Source organism: Phialemonium atrogriseum, assembly GCF_030411735.1.
Source record: "Phialemonium atrogriseum strain 8032-3 unplaced genomic scaffold QBC33scaffold_2, whole genome shotgun sequence".
In the NCBI taxonomy this organism is placed as follows: Eukaryota; Fungi; Ascomycota; class Sordariomycetes; order Cephalothecales; family Cephalothecaceae; genus Phialemonium; species Phialemonium atrogriseum.
In genome coordinates, this window is record NW_026848139.1 from 2,332,044 (window position 1) to 2,346,729 (window position 14,686).

At 53.3% G+C, this 14,686-nt stretch overlaps 7 protein-coding genes across 7 annotated transcripts; 6 read left to right on the top strand and 1 right to left on the bottom strand.

Annotated features, from left to right (window-relative positions):
- Window positions 1-187: 187 nt before the first annotated feature.
- On the top strand, window positions 188-2,150 carry QBC33DRAFT_575765 (uncharacterized protein; the record flags this gene model as incomplete). Its single annotated transcript, XM_060430855.1, has 5 exons — window positions 188-698; window positions 771-1,070; window positions 1,188-1,311; window positions 1,392-1,431; window positions 1,569-2,150. 5 exons carry the CDS (start codon window positions 188-190, stop codon window positions 2,148-2,150), a joined length of 1,557 nt encoding a protein of 518 aa, XP_060288280.1.
- A 1,130-nt stretch (window positions 2,151-3,280) lies between these two features.
- On the top strand, window positions 3,281-4,888 carry QBC33DRAFT_525579 (uncharacterized protein). Its single transcript, XM_060426826.1, has 5 exons — window positions 3,281-3,469; window positions 3,537-3,656; window positions 3,719-3,917; window positions 3,979-4,382; window positions 4,459-4,888. Exons 1-5 carry the CDS (start codon window positions 3,429-3,431, stop codon window positions 4,766-4,768), a joined length of 1,074 nt encoding a protein of 357 aa, XP_060288281.1. The 5' UTR covers window positions 3,281-3,428; the 3' UTR covers window positions 4,769-4,888.
- A 440-nt stretch (window positions 4,889-5,328) lies between these two features.
- Window positions 5,329-7,277, top strand: QBC33DRAFT_566204 (uncharacterized protein; the record flags this gene model as incomplete). The annotated part of the gene is made up of 2 exons (XM_060430450.1): window positions 5,329-5,440; window positions 5,557-7,277. The coding sequence occupies exon 2, from the start codon at window positions 5,679-5,681 to the stop codon at window positions 7,275-7,277; it is 1,599 nt and encodes a 532-aa protein (XP_060288282.1). The 5' UTR covers window positions 5,329-5,440; window positions 5,557-5,678.
- A 123-nt stretch (window positions 7,278-7,400) lies between these two features.
- Window positions 7,401-9,517, bottom strand: QBC33DRAFT_465346 (cytochrome P450 61). Its single transcript, XM_060425135.1, has 4 exons — window positions 9,298-9,517; window positions 9,070-9,220; window positions 7,733-8,981; window positions 7,401-7,632 (listed from the first exon to the last, which is right to left on the bottom strand). Exons 1-4 carry the CDS (start codon window positions 9,464-9,466, stop codon window positions 7,597-7,599), a joined length of 1,605 nt encoding a protein of 534 aa, XP_060288283.1. The 5' UTR covers window positions 9,467-9,517; the 3' UTR covers window positions 7,401-7,596.
- Window positions 9,518-9,827: 310 nt separating this feature from the next.
- QBC33DRAFT_525584 (uncharacterized protein) lies at window positions 9,828-11,679 on the top strand. Its single transcript, XM_060426827.1, has 4 exons — window positions 9,828-10,175; window positions 10,244-10,527; window positions 10,611-10,735; window positions 10,792-11,679. The coding sequence occupies exons 1-4, from the start codon at window positions 9,884-9,886 to the stop codon at window positions 11,537-11,539; spliced, it is 1,449 nt and encodes a 482-aa protein (XP_060288284.1). The 5' UTR covers window positions 9,828-9,883; the 3' UTR covers window positions 11,540-11,679.
- On the top strand, window positions 11,680-13,504 carry QBC33DRAFT_525585 (uncharacterized protein). The gene is made up of 2 exons (XM_060426828.1): window positions 11,680-12,239; window positions 12,301-13,504. Exons 1-2 carry the CDS (start codon window positions 11,837-11,839, stop codon window positions 13,068-13,070), a joined length of 1,173 nt encoding a protein of 390 aa, XP_060288285.1. The 5' UTR covers window positions 11,680-11,836; the 3' UTR covers window positions 13,071-13,504.
- Window positions 13,505-13,524: 20 nt separating this feature from the next.
- QBC33DRAFT_525586 (uncharacterized protein) lies at window positions 13,525-14,614 on the top strand. Its single transcript, XM_060426829.1, has one exon. The coding sequence runs from the start codon at window positions 13,598-13,600 to the stop codon at window positions 14,474-14,476; it is 879 nt and encodes a 292-aa protein (XP_060288286.1). The 5' UTR covers window positions 13,525-13,597; the 3' UTR covers window positions 14,477-14,614.
- Window positions 14,615-14,686: the final 72 nt, after the last annotated feature.

Sequence of the window (14,686 nt, forward strand, 5' to 3'; positions counted from 1 at the left end):
TGGCCTGGATGCCGACTTCGTCTAATTACCACAGCCGTCAGATCCCCTTCATTAATGTCTCAAGCTAACGCGCCGCGAGAGTTTAAGTTTGTCGGAGGCCCAAGCAGGAAACGACGTCGTCGGAATTTCCCAAGGGCGGCTGCAGCCTCGCCAAAGCAAACGCTGGTGCCAACTTCCCGGGTGGCAGATGGAGACCAGGGGCGCCCCGGAGGGGATCAATCCTGCTTGCACGTCTCCGCTGCCCACGCAGACCTTGTCTCACGTGTTAGACGAGTATATTGGCGACGAGACCGTTAACCGCCCCGGCCCACAGTCACCCTCGACTGATGCAGCCGTGAGTGGCGTTCTCTTTGACTGGCTAGATGCGAGCTCGATGAAACCGTTCTTCGAACTTGGAGTGCCATTCACCAACTCTTTCGATCAAACCAGCGGGCAATCCCAAACCCAACCCCAACTCCCTTTCTATTTCGGTCCTGACATTCTATTCGGCCAATTGTGGGACTCCCCCCCAACAGACGGCTCTTCCCATGACTTCACAGCCGCGGCACCGCCCGTGGCCGAGGACGATGATTCAGCAAGAAACAGTCCGAGTGAGGATGCAACGGTCACAGCGGCTGGCTACATAATGCAGCCGTCATTAAGCCTGCCTCATGCGCCAGGCAATATCAGCAAGACGATATCACAGCTACGGACTCGATGTGCGTGGTCAGCCCAAAGACCCTTGTATCGATATTGATTTCCGGAGATACCGATAATTAAGTCCCAAATAGATGATCGAGAGTTCTGCTGTGTCATGCCCCCGACCCATGACTTCGAGGCCAACCCTTTTCGTTTCAACGCCGAGACAGGACGGGGTTCACAGCTTCTCCTTCACTGCATCCTGGCCCTCTCATACAAGCACATTCTCCGTGACACCGGTGCCTGTTCTAACGAAGCGAAAATTCACAAGAAAAAGGCTCTTCAGATGCTGCGGGAGATGGACAGTGGTTCGCCAGAGAGTGATCCGCAGAGCTTCTGCCTCGACGCGAATTTTCTCGATGCGGTGTTGATACTGATGACTCTAGACGTGAGTTCCCTTGCAGAACAACCAGTGGGGCTGGCGTTGCGCTCTTTATACCAATCCCCTCCTCTCCCCCCTCTCTACGATCGTTGTAGCTGTTACTGGGGCTAACGGCCTGTGCAGTGAGCAACGTCGGCTCATGGGCCTTGGATATGGTACCTGAAGCGTGCGCTCAAGATGATCCAAGCGACCGAGTCTCTTCACGTCCAACAAACTCCACGAATGCAAGCAAGGATAGAAATGCTTGTTTGGTGAGTCAGGCCCCCTGCTCTTACACAAGTCCAGCAACAACGATCTTCACGATACTAACTGTGACACCAATCGAGTCTAGGTGGGACGTCACCTTAGCACTGACGAGTCGACGGGGCTGCGTATTGTCCGAGGCCACGCAATCAGCCTTTTCAACCCGAATGGCACAGATGGCACGACCTTTTACAGCGTCTCTGGCTGTCCGTAAGATCTCTTCAAATATATGATCCGCCTTGGGGCATATGCGCGGGAATTGGAGCTCGTGGCTACCATGACCTGCGTGACATTCGACATGGAGCCAGTTCTTGCGGTGGAGAAGGGCATCAGAGAATGGTCAGATCCGAAGCATTACGATATACACCCCCAACACATTCCTCGTGATCTTCTAGGAGACGACGGAGACCCGGGGGCCTTGGAGCATTTCAAGGAGGATCTACACCACTGCGTCGAAGCCTGGCGATATGGGCTGCTCATTTACATCGAACGAGTCTTCAAGTGGAAGATGGACGGAGCTGTGTCATCGATGCTCGGTTTCCTGGCACGCAAGACACTGAACCACGTTTCATCCTGTCGGCGAACCACCATGCTTCAAAAACAGCTCCTGCTTCCCGTCTTTCTAGCGGGCTGTGAAACCAAAGACGAGCACCTCAGGCAAGAGGCGCGCTCGTATTACACTTGGTGGAATGAGAAGACACGTTACGACATGTTTCTCACAGCGACAGCCTTGCTCGAGGAGGTCTGGACAAACCAAGACCCCCATTGCTGGTGGGGTTCAGTCATCGACCAGAAGACCCAATTCAGCACCAGTGGACGAACCGAGAGGCAGTATCTTTTTGGTTAATTGTATCTTTCGAGGGAACACTTGGATACACAGGTGCACATAGCTGGCGTCGACGCAAAGCCTTGTCTTGTTGTCGTGATATTATTATCTGCCCTGCCACCATACAGCTGGCGATTCCAACCGTTAGATCGCCAGCATTCGTATCCGCCCCATGAGAGTCCGGCCGCTGCAAGATATACGCGAGTGTCCAATATCCTCGATTCTTTGTGAAAGCAAAAGGGGGTTGTCAACTTTGTTCAGAGCGACGGCTTCTGCTGGAGGAGATATCTGACTAGGCCGAAAGAAGTATTGCCGAGTCTGTATCCATAGATTTGGGGTGGAGCCCTCCGCCACCGGACCCCAAGCCCGTCCGCCCGTCCGGGCAGGTGGTCTGTGCTTCGGCCGAAGCCAGATTGGGTGATGTTAACATTGCCACATTGGGCAATTACCGTATTAGGAAATATGATGTTGCGGGTATGAGTGCCATTCCTCCTCAACCTGCAGATGCAGACGAAGAGGACAGGATGGATGGCTTAGATGCCCCGGCGCGGCATCTACATAAGCAAATCCGGCATGCTATGTATGGTGTCGAACGAATCCCGCACTCCAAACCTCCACGCTACCCTTCAAAACGACAGACATCGACATAATCAGAATGGCGACCATGGACGAAATCTTTGCGGGTTATGCAGCATGACAGGTTATCCTAGAGGCAAGCAAAAGGCCATTTTCTAAGGGATTCGGCGTGATCTCGTTTGTACACGAGTGAGCCCGGAAATAACCAGGTGCAGGCAAACCTCACCGTGGAAGCTTCTTTAATTATTTCATGGTATGGCCTCGGACTACGTGGGATGCTGCGAGAAGGCATTTGATTGTGAATGGGTCAGTTTCGAGTGTGCAATTGGGAATTCGGTAATCCGTAGACCTCCAACCTCAGACTGGTCGTTGATCAGGCTTGCACTTTACCCAGAATGGCAGTATAACCTAAACCCCACTGATGCACATTGCCTTTTTGGGATATCCATACTGCGATTGACACAGAAGAATTGGGTGGGTCAAGTGATGCCACTAATCCTGTCGAAGTATGCTCCACTTTGAGTCAGTCAGCGACTCGGATTTCATTGACGGAACATCTCGTACGATCTGCATGGGAGATCTCCACGTTGCGGAGCAGCGTTCCAGAAAAATTAAAATATACCAGTTTCAGCCAGAGTATTTATTTCTTGTATCATTGCACTTACCATTCCGCGGAGTCTCCTAGAGTCAGAAATCCATCTACCTGCTGGTAAAATCGCCGCCATGGCTTCGTTGAACTCGAGGGACAGCATTGTCATTGTTGGGTCAGTAGCTTCGTCTGGTCCTATTCTAGGCAAGCGAGTCTACCACCGGAGACTGACCCTTTGACAGCGCGGGCATCATCGGCCTTGACGTCGCCTTGGTTCTTGCCGAGAAAGGGTACGGAAGGCGGATAACCGTTGTTGCCGAGCACCTGCCGGGGGATACGTCGGTCAATTACACATCGCCATGGTGAGCCTTTGAGTTATCTATGAAACCGAACGATATCCTGGCTGTACTGACGTCCCCCACAGGGCCGGTTGCAATTTCTCCGCCATATCTGGGAGCGACGCCAACGCTCTGAGGTGGGATCGATTGGGTTACTCTCACTTGGCCAAACTTGCCTCGGATAACCCAGAAGAGGCATTTGTGGAATGGACAGCATCGACTGAGCTCTGGGATGAGGCTGTTCCGCACGCCAAGATCAAGGCTATGTCTGACTATCTCAAGAATGTAGGTTGAGCAATAACCTTGACCAACCCTAAGCAGCCCGGGCCACGCTAATTGAGTCAAGTTCCGTGTCCTACCTGCCGCGGAACTGCCAAATGGTGTCAAGTTTGCCGTCTCCTTTACCACTCTGACCGTCAATGCACCCATGCACATGGATTACATCTATCGCAGGCTGAAGGATCAGTACGGTGTTCGCTTCATACGGCAGAAGATCCCGAATATCAAGTCGGCATTCTCCAGCCCAACCACGAGAGTCGTTTTCAACTGTATTGGCAATGCAGCAAAGATCTTACCAGGTGTCGAGGATGCCAAATGCTACCCGACTCGAGGCCAGGTCATTTTGGCGAGAGCTCCCCAGGTCAAACGCAACGTCATGCGACATGGAAAGGATTATGAGACATATGTGATCCCTCGGCCGGGGTCCAACGGCAACGTCATTCTAGGGGGGTACATGCAGAAGAGAGTTGGGTGAGTCTATCCAATGCCTTCCCAATTGACATGATTAATTTACGCATTGCTATCTGTACTGACGAACGGGTTCAAGTGATGGAGCTACTTATTCATACGAAACCGAGTCCATTCTTAATCGCACCAAAAGTCTCAGTTCTGAGCTCTCTCAGAGTGAACCAGAGATTTTGGCAGCCTTTGCGGGACTTCGGCCTTCGCGGGAAGGTGGTGCTAGAGTGGAAAGAGACGAGCTCCTCATCGGGGGAGAGAAGCGAGCGATTGTTCACAACTATGGCGCGGGCGGTACTGGTTTCCAGGCTGGTTATGGAATGGCTCTAGATGCTGTCAGGACTGTCGAGGACATTCTTCGGGAGATTCGAGATGACACGGTACGAGCTCGGATATAGTGAGCATGTATTGAAGCCTGGTATCAAGACAGCTAAACAACGCGTTGAATTGTGCTTCCAGCAACTCTGCCACGGCATTACATGCTGCAGAAGATGGAGCCATCTGCCCTCAGCGTCGGGGTCAAATCTCTGTCGATTTCATAATACGTTGCTATCTATGAAGTACGTCACCATGCCATCAAGATTTACTACGCAGTAATTATCTTAGTAATTCATATGTGGACGCTCCGTGCAGCGCTGATCAATATGCGGCTTCCTTATGGGGCCTTGGTTTGTCGGCCGGTGAGCAACAGAGCTGCTGCACGTCTTGGCTCCTGCATGTGAGTGGCTTACGTCGAGTAACCACTCTTGCACGAACCTAATTGCAAATCGAGTGCGATCTCGTTCGTCAGTGGTCAAGCAAGGTTTTGGGCGAGCTGAAGGTGAGTTGCACTAGCACCAAATAGGCGAAGGAAGACGCTCGATTAGTTAGCAGGACGAGGAGGCGGTCGGATAACAGGCCGCACTTCAGTTTCCTCTGAGACAGCTAACTATTCCGATGCATGCTTTCCGCTCACGATGTAAGCTGCCACTGGCTATTAGGTTCTGGGGGTTGGGGTTGTGTGGGGCGGTTGGGATACTCTTTGTCTGCTCTGCGGCAACGTGGACGGCAGAGTGGAGTGGAGTCACGCTGTAAGTCTAGATCTTTTGGCTTTTGACTCGTCAGGTTGTGCGTCTTGATACATCGAAGCCACTCTCCTGCCGTTTGGCAAGTTTGCAGCAGGATAGTACTGATAAAAGATCCTCAGACCCCCAATATTGATTATCGTGCAGACCCAGTTCTCCATTCTTTCCTTCTCTGCCTTAGGTCTGCATGCTTATCCTATCCGGAAGATTTGCCTGACTTTGTCTTGACTCCAACTTGCTCACAATGTCTGTCCGCCACTCGATCCAGTACATCCAGCAGCTATATGATAGCGGCCAGGATCGGTCTCTCTTGGAGGACCTGATCAGAGCCTGGCGAGGCATTCAGAAGCTGGACCCCAAGGACCCTGACTCGTACTGGATGATCGCTGGCTTCCATGGAGAGCCATTCCGCGGACCAGGTGCTACAGACCAAGACTGGTGGGGTGGCTACTGCAACCATGCCAACATCCTATTCCCCACATGGCATCGGGCCTATCTCCTTCGCCTCGAGAACGCCCTACAAAAGATCCCAGGATGTGGGCATGTCACGCTTCCATTCTGGGATGAACTTTTGGATCCCGTGCAGCCCATCCCGTCCATCTTCACGTCGCCGACCTTCGACCTCGATGGCGACACGTGCAATCCTCTATACTCGTACAAACTGCAAGAGGATCTCGACGAGATGGTCATTGGTGCAGACAACCGGTACACCAAGCCTGCCGGGTATGAAACCGTCCGGTTCCCGCTGTCTGGCCTAGTTGGCACTGAGGAAGACCGAGACCACACGGCGGCTTGGAACCAGGATTTCGCCGACCCCGACTCGAGGAACACTCTCCTCAACAACAACGTCCGCCAGTGGCTGGAGGGCACAATCGTCATCGAGAAGGACCCGGGAGGCAGGATCCCCGACACGTACTCAGTGCGGAGCCGGTACGAGCGGTGCCTCCAGGCGCCCAACTACACCGTTTTCTCCAACACGGTATCACAGGGCCAGTGGACCGAGGACAATGGACTCGAACAAGACGTTGTAGTGTCGCTCGAGAGCCCGCACAATGCCATCCACCTCGCCGTGGGTGGCTTCTACCAGGCGGGCGTGTACAACGCTAACCCCACGCCAATCCTCTACGCCAACGGGGACATGGGCGATAACGAGACGGCCGGCTTCGACCCCATCTTTTTCTTCCACCACGCCTTCATCGACTACGCCTTCTGGACCTGGCAGAAGTTGCACAACCGCACCAAGCCGGGCTCCCTCGACGTCATTGAAGACTACCCTGGCACCGTCCTAACCGAGGGCCAAGCCGGCGAGCCGCCTCTACCGGCGGGAACGAAGCTGAGCACGAGCACTCCACTGTACCCGTTCAGGACCGCCTCGGGGGAGTTCTTCACCTCGGACGACGTGACCAACATCGAGGACCAGCTGGGATACCGCTACGGGCCGGGGTCCCTTGACCCACAGCTGCGACTCACGCCGGGCCCGGTCCGACCCCCCGCCAAGATCAAGCGCGTCAGCGGCATCAACCGCGGCGACTACGCAGGCTCCTTCGTGATCCGCCTGTTTGCTACGAGGGCCAGCGACGGGGAGCGCGTCGAGGTCGGCCGTGAAGCCGTGTTGAGCCGCCTCAGCGTCGCCGGCTGCCGGAACTGTCAGAGCTCACTCGCCATCAGGACGCACGTGCCGTTGCCCCGGGAGCTGCTGGCCGCTCTGGCAGGCCGGGGAAAAGTCGAGGACATTACCTATGACTGCGAGATCCAGACGCATCTTCTGCCTGGGTTAAGGAATGTGCAGCCGGGCCAGATGCCAGTGACAGCCCCCCCACATGTTGTGATTGACGATGTGTGAAAATGTTCGCAGGTTGGAGAAAGTGAGGACTAGTCGTCGTCCTCTACGCGATCGCTCGTCTGCTCGTCTGGCTGAAAAGGGTATTAACAGTGGTTCCATTCGACATGGAAGCAAGTATGCATTGAATGATGGTGAGTAGGTTGATGGAGAGCTCTTCGGTTTTAAATTAGTTTACAAATGAATTCAGAATGTCTACTCTCACAGAATTAATCCTCGCCCTCCGTTCTATTGACGCATCCCGCTGTGTCTGACAAGACTAATTATAACCACATGCTGCCGTTGAGCTCCAACTAACAACAGCGCGCCTCTACTCACTCCTCTAGGACCGTTTCGTGAAAACCAACTGGCACCCATCCTATGTTGAGAATTAGCACAAGCCTCAAGCCACAAGCCGCAACCCGGAGCAGAACGGCAGAAGACGAGTCAATAGATAGTAATAAGTAGTTATTACTTACCATCGGAAACAGCGTGGCAAACACCCGGATCTCTTCCGACTTCTGGGTAGCATGATGCTTCCAATCAAGCTCCAGCGCGGCTTTGCCAATCATACCAGCCATAGATAGTGGCACATATCTCTTTGCGAGGCATTCATGCGGCCCCGCACCGAAGACGAGCCAGTTTTTGGTCTTGGACTCGGCATCCCCGGATATCCAGCGGTTGGGGTCGAAGACATCAGGGTTGGGGTAAACATCCGGGTTGTGCAGGGCTGGGTAGCAGGACGGGATGATCATGGAGCCCTTGGGCACCGTGTAGTTGGGCGTGACAGGGAAGTTTTTTGTTGCAAGGTAGGGAACGAAGATGACGGGTGGTCTGTGTCGGAGTAGTTCCTTGATCACGGCGTTGGTGTAGGTGAGAGACTCCAACATGGGGAGATCGCAAGGTCTGCTCTTGTCACCGCCCCGCGCAGCCAAGTTCTCTTCTCGCAATCGATCGAGAACATCGGGCCGCTGGGCGAGGACCTGGAATAGCCAGGTTGTGGCACTGCTGGACGCATCCTGAGACGCAAAGAGGAAGGTGAACAGCGTCTCTCCGATCTCCTCGTTCGTGAATTCGCGGATCAGATTCAATGGCTTCTCCGCGTCCGTCTCTCCCGCGGCGATTCTCTCGCGATACCGATTGGACTCCATCATGTGGAGGACCCAATGGTCCACGATGCACGTGGGCGTCGCGCCGGTGGCCATGTTTGTCTTGCACGCAGCCGCACATTTCGCGAACTCGACATGGACAGCATCGGCCGTCCGCTTCCCCAGCCAGGTCTTGGTGAACGGAATGTACATGGATAGGGGAATGTTGACCAGCTCAAGGGCGGCAGTAGCAAGGTAGAAGTCGTCGGCGATCTTCTTGACCGCGTCCTGGGATATGTAGTCCCCAAAGAAGGTGCGGCACGAAAGCGCACAGTTGATCTCGCGGAACATGGTCATGAATGCCATTGGCCGCCCCTGATTCGTCTTGCTGGCGGCAACGAACTTGTCGAAGTAGTCGGTCAACACCTTCTCTTGCACCGGGAGGTAGGTTGCCATGGCCTTGTTGGTGAACAGAGGAGTCAATCCCCTCCGGTACTCGGCGTGTGCTTTACCCTGAAGAAAAACCCATGATTTGTGGCCTATGATGTCCTTTGCGATGGGCACTATACATGGCTCGGTGTATGAGGGCGACTTGAACACCTTGTGGGCTATGTCTCGGTCGGAGGCGAGGACGACGAATCTGCAAAGTAAAGGTGTGAGTGAGTAGGGGCGCTTGCTGGGCTTGTTTGTTGAGTTCTGACGAGGCGACAATGGACGAGAGCACATACTTGTGGAAGACGGATACACAGCTGAGGGGGCCACTCGCCCACTGTGCAAGATAGGCTTCGAACCTTGGATGGAGTGCTTGGAGAAACGGGCCCATGAGTGGAATCTTGAACGGAGGTCCAGCGATGGGACCCTTTCGTTTGATGTACATGACTAGAGGGAGACGGCGTCAGCTGAATCAAGTATTCAAGGCCATGCATGCATGGACTCGAGATTCCTCGGTTAATTACCTTGATCATAAACCACCACGCCAAGCAGAAAAGTCACGACGACTTGCCAGGTGGACCAGCCCGTCAGAAAGCCCGGAAGAGCGCCGTCTTGGAACTGGGAAGTGCTGAAAGGCCATGTCTGCAGCAGCTCAGGCTGAGCGCTGGAGGTGTTGATTTCCTCAGCAGCCATGTTGGAGTCCTTCGTGGTAATTAGAGGCAAGCTTGTCAACTTCTGGCAAACAAGAAACGGGTACTACTCCATGCCCTTCTTATATGGAGAGGGGTCGGTCTTCTGGCCTCCCTCTTCATCCGAGGGTTTCTGTTTGGGCCACATTGCGATCCGTTCCCCTTGCAAACAAAGGGAGACCCGGAGAAGTAGACAGGCGTAAAGTGACAAGGTTACCGAATTAGGACTAGACTCCGAAAAGTCGCACAGACGCCAAGACGGGAGGAAGCAGGCGGCGGCGTCTAGTCCTCTTCGGTCATTGCTTGGTGCAAAACCTAGTCTAATTACCGACTCCTCCTGTCTCCACCAACACTCTCCCTCCTCTGGTTGCTCAATTCCACACAACAAACGCGCCCTGAACCCGACTTCTCTCTCCCAAAAATGCGCCAAACTCTTCGCCGGTCCTGTGCTGCATGTGCCAAATCCAAACACAGTTGCGACCTTGGCACACCGCGCTGTTCTCGCTGCATTAAACGCAAAGTCCATTGCGTCTATGCGAACGTGCCCCTGACAGCGCCGCCGGCAGCTCCGGGCCGGGAGAATGGCGGATCAATACGACCTCTCGATGGATCCGGCACTTTGACTGGCTACAGATTCGGGTCTCTCGATCCTTTTGATTCGTACCCGCAGACGAGACTGCCCCGGGAACATGTCCAACGTCTCATCCACAGCTGTACGTAATTACGTCTTGTCGATCGACGTCGTCCATCAGCGCCACTTAACTTAACTTACCCAATTCAGTTCTCCACAAGATCGCTTTCCAATACTACCCTCTCGACCTGAGCACAACCTCAAATCCGTTTCTCATCTCTTGGTGGCCACTTGCCCTGGGCGACCCAGCACTCTTTCACGTCTCACTGCAGACAGCATGTCTTGATGAGGAGTTGCTGGCCCAGAAGGGATTTCAAAGCTCAGAACTACTCATGGCCGACTCGGTGGCTTTACTCCGACGCAAAGTTGAAGACACGTCACTGGCTGTACAAGACGGGACTATGAACTCTGTCATCACCTTGGCAGCTATCGAAGTGAGATGCTTTCTTGAATTTCCACTGTCTCTATCTATTATCGTCATCTTTCGAACCCATCACTGATATTTCCCCACCCTCAGTTTGGCAAGGGCAATATCAAGGTTAGCGAAATGCATATCGACGGGGTGAAAAGACTGGTCACTATGAGAGGTGGCATCAATTCAGTAAGGCAGACCAGCCCGCTTACCGCGAGAATGGTCAGCTGGTAAGTCGCCCCTCCCTTAAACAGCTAGAGGGTATGGTATTTACATGACTCAAAAGGGTATCCATGCTCGTCATGGGCCATCCTCAATTCGAGACCCAGAATGACATGGGCATTGGAGATGGCATACCTCCCATTCCGGAATGGCAGTTGGGCTCGACCGCCCTTCACCGTGATTTCTCCGATCTAAGCAGCATCATTGATGTCGACCATGCAGTCCAAAATGTCTTCATCCGTCTCCGCAGCGTCTTCCAGCGGGCGCAACGGATACCCTTTCCAACCACACGACTTCATGACCTCACATGTTTTGTCGTACACCGGCTCCTACTCTCAGCTTCGGACACGGCAAACGATCAGTCTTCACCGATCACCGAATGCATTCGCTACGCAATCATACTCTACATGTTCATCGTTCACGGGACAACGTATTACTCGCACACAGTCATATTGAATACGATTGTCACCCGGTTTATGGAGCATCTCAAGCGTCTCGAATCCACACCTCGTGTGTACGATTCACTTAATGTCTGGCTTCTTGGAATCGGAATGGTGTCCTCGACTGGCACAATCCATTACCAGTGGTTTAAGGAGAGAGCACGGGATATGGCTGCTTCTCTGCAGCTGAGTAATTGGAACGATGCACTTATCTGCGTCAAGAGCGTCCTGTGGTTGGAGACATTGCAGGGCGAAGATATCTTTCGATCTCACTGGGACGCTATTCTTAGTGCCCCGAGTCAACCAGAGCCGCTAGACTTTCCCGTGGGTATCTCACCAAACGGCGGCTCTACTAGCATAGGATTTCTATAATATGATTGCAACTGCAGTAGTAGTTTGGTTAATTGTTGTATTCTAACAAATAATAGCTAGCCTGCTTACTTAACAAGGCAATAATGCTCGGGTCTTCTCCACAAACATGACGTTTGGGAGGTCAGAATTACGGCATGCATACGCAATCCCGATCAAGCTACTGTCGGTGTGGTTTCCAATAGTAAGAAGATAATTAGCGTCATCCTGGACTCCCAGATCAATACTTATCAATGACCAATCTCCTCTTAACATCTCCTCTAGTGTTGTGTACGTCGTTTTTCACATATTTCCCAAACCATGGCAAACAAGAATCCCCCAGACGAGAGGGTAGTTTATCTGGCGCTGAAGAATGTCTTCAAAGGAGACAAGACTTGGGTACGCCAGCTGAAGACGATTCGCAAACTCATCAAGGACCAAGAGAACGGGGAGGTTGCAGATTTGATCAATTCGCATGACTTAGACACAATATGTAAAACGGCGCGGACCCTGCTCACGGAACAAGTATTCGAGTCGACACTTAAAGCAAAGATCCGCTTTCCCGAGGTGTTCGATGTGTCGCCGGCCCAGAGCGCAGAGAGGGAGGCCTCCGAGGCTGAGGCTGCCAAGAACGAGGCAAACGCAATTAGAGACGTTGTGCGGCGACACCAGGATGATGTTCGAGATGTGGCTCGGGTTGAAGGAGCGGTTGAAACGGAGAGTGGTGAGCAATGACATTCTGCACAGTCCGTGTTAGCCGCTAAATTAACACATTGTCTGTTCAGTCGAGACTTTCCGGGATCCTAGACCACGGACTTTGAAGGGAAATTGCCATATCCCATCGCTGTTTCCTATTTATCTACCCTTAAGAGCGCAGCACAGCATTCTGGTCAAGGTACAAACCATTTTGGAACAGGCATGCTTTGAGTACGGGCAGCACGCCATGCCGGATGTTCTGCAAAAGAATCGATGGGATTGTCCTGAAGCAGCTGAGCTTAATCTCTGGGTAGCAGAATTCCTACAAAGCCAGAGTAAGTTTGCCGACAAGGAGGGCGAGGTTGGAAAGCCGCTTGAGAAGCTATTCCGCTCGGTGGCCGACATCCGACATACTGCCGTGCACCGCATCCGCATCAGCGGGAGGGGATTAGAGCAGTTTTTACTCGACGCCGAGACCCTAGCCACACTTTTGGGAGACGCGGTACAACTGGGGTTGCTGACGAAGCTTCGGCGAGACATGCATTTGGCGATCGAGGAGCTGGAACGCAACAAGCACGTCCTAAGCTTGAAACTCCAGGAGACGCTAAAGGAGATAGCCGCCAAGCGGGCTGAGCTAGACCGCGTCGAGGAGGCGGCCATTGCCGAGATGTTGAAAGAGGACGACGAGTACGGGGTGTTAGCTGGCACGAACCTGGAGCATGCCATCGTGGTCTCGGAAGCGACCGCTCTGACTGCTGCCGAAACGGAGAACAAGGCAAGTTCCGCGGATGACCTAGACAGTGTCGAAGACTATGGCGAATCTAGATGGCATGATATATGGAATCCTTGCAGAATCTAGCACCATGATATCGCCAAGTTCCACCTTGGAGGCTCCAAGCAAGCAGATTTGAGAGTTTTTGGCATGCATTACCTAAGGCACCCCAAGGCCGCCGAGTTTCTGAGAGCTTAGTATCGCACGTATTCCTTTCTCCCCTGACATTGTAGTATCAAACTTGGAGGCCTCCGCAACAGTTTAACAGACTAACTAACCTTGTAGCGTTCCGATGATTTGATTAATCTAACTCTCAACAGCATATCAAAGCCGGACGCTGTAGAGAGGGTGTTGTGAATTAGCAGATTGGAAACAAGGAAATTGGCTGGAAATTGGCGGTTTTATCGCCAGGATAATCTCTTAGGATCCATGGTTAATACAGTGACTCTTTGGGGTGGGGTAAAGGTTGCACTCCTTTGGAGTGAGGGAGTATTCATGCACGCTTCTTCTCCAAAACCTACATTATTCTACATTATTCTACATTAACAACGCTCTACCCACCATCTCCACCCAACTCTAGCTTGCTGCTCAGCATCATTTCGAACCCAAAATCGATGGCCTTCACATTATTCACTAGGCTGCCTCTCGAGCTCCGGCAGTGCATCTGGCAATTCTCCATGCCGGCCGACGAGCCCGAAGTATGCACGCCGGGACCTCAAAACCTACGAGTGCGCAAAGACGACGCCCCTGGGGAGCCCATGGTTGTCGACACGGCCTTCCCAGTGCTGATGCACATGTGCCGCGAGTGGCGCGACTACATCCTGCACCACAGCAAGGCGCGCTTCCGCTTTTCCGCCGCCGCGGGCTGCAGCGTGCCCTTCCGCCCATTCCAGCCCGAGCTGGACACCATGTATTGGACCGCGGAGGTGCAGCAGGCCATCTTCGCGCCTATGTATGGCAATGTCTTCGACGACTGGCTGCCGCAGGTGCAGAATCTGGCTCTCCCGGCGTCGACAGTCTTCAGTGGGCTGAACATAACCGACTGCATCATATCATTTGCCCAGAAGCTCCAGAGCGTCTCAGTGGTGTTTGCCGACTCGTCCGACGACAACTGGGTGCAGACGAAGTTCCAAGAACCGACGCGGCGGTGCAAGCTCCGACCTATCGAGGGCGATCGTGCTCGCAACATGACGGTTGTGCTCGACACCTGGGGTGGTGGTGACCCAGAGGACCGAGTGCCGTTGGAGGAGTTATTTTCCGTGTATCGCGAGGAACTTGACAGGAGCGGCACTAGTAGCATAGAATGGGCACAGAACTACGCCGGCCAAGCGTGGAGCATCGAGCTAGGATCCTTTGCGCCCTTGCGCTGCTTTTCCAGTACATTTCTCGAGTGGCGCGAAGGGGAATGGGTCGAGTTATGTGGTCAGACAAGGTTGCCGCGGGAAAATAAACCACCTTGGCTTCCATTGCCGGCCCCGTCGGAGTTGCCCTAACAGCAGGCAGACAGACACTTGGGAAGGATTCGAAGTCGGCCTGCTAGCAGGCAGGGATGCGCAGGTGGGTAGATGGAATGGACAGCAATGACTCTGTACCGATGGGGATTGCAACGGAGGGAGGAAGTGAATATGGAGAACATGAGCAAGAAGCTGCTGTGCTTAGTACGTCAATTGTTAGGGAATTAAAGAGCTGATTAGCCGGTTTCT

Bases quoted from the DNA above. Each gene is read 5' to 3' on its own strand.
- QBC33DRAFT_525579 (XM_060426826.1), top strand. From the start codon at position 3,429: ATGGCTTCGTTGAACTCGAGGGACAGCATTGTCATTGTTGG. The intron at 3,470-3,536 runs GTCAGTAGCTTC...ACCCTTTGACAG, and splicing joins GACAGCATTGTCATTGTTGG to CGCGGGCATCATCGGCCTTG. The intron at 4,383-4,458 runs GTGAGTCTATCC...AACGGGTTCAAG, and splicing joins TACATGCAGAAGAGAGTTGG to TGATGGAGCTACTTATTCAT.
- QBC33DRAFT_465346 (XM_060425135.1), bottom strand. From the start codon at position 9,466: ATGGCTGCTGAGGAAATCAACACCTCCAGCGCTCAGCCTGAGCTGCTG. The intron at 9,221-9,297 runs GTAATTAACCGA...GTCTCCCTCTAG, and splicing joins CGTGGTGGTTTATGATCAAG to TCATGTACATCAAACGAAAG. The intron at 7,633-7,732 runs GTAAGTAATAAC...TTCTCAACATAG, and splicing joins TTGCCACGCTGTTTCCGATG to GATGGGTGCCAGTTGGTTTT.
- QBC33DRAFT_525584 (XM_060426827.1), top strand. From the start codon at position 9,884: ATGCGCCAAACTCTTCGCCGGTCCTGTGCTGCATGTGCCAAATCCAAA. The intron at 10,176-10,243 runs GTACGTAATTAC...TACCCAATTCAG, and splicing joins CCAACGTCTCATCCACAGCT to TTCTCCACAAGATCGCTTTC. The intron at 10,528-10,610 runs GTGAGATGCTTT...CCCCACCCTCAG, and splicing joins TCACCTTGGCAGCTATCGAA to TTTGGCAAGGGCAATATCAA.
- QBC33DRAFT_525585 (XM_060426828.1), top strand. From the start codon at position 11,837: ATGGCAAACAAGAATCCCCCAGACGAGAGGGTAGTTTATCTGGCGCTG. The intron at 12,240-12,300 runs GTGAGCAATGAC...TTGTCTGTTCAG, and splicing joins AGCGGTTGAAACGGAGAGTG to TCGAGACTTTCCGGGATCCT.
- QBC33DRAFT_525586 (XM_060426829.1), top strand. From the start codon at position 13,598: ATGGCCTTCACATTATTCACTAGGCTGCCTCTCGAGCTCCGGCAGTGC.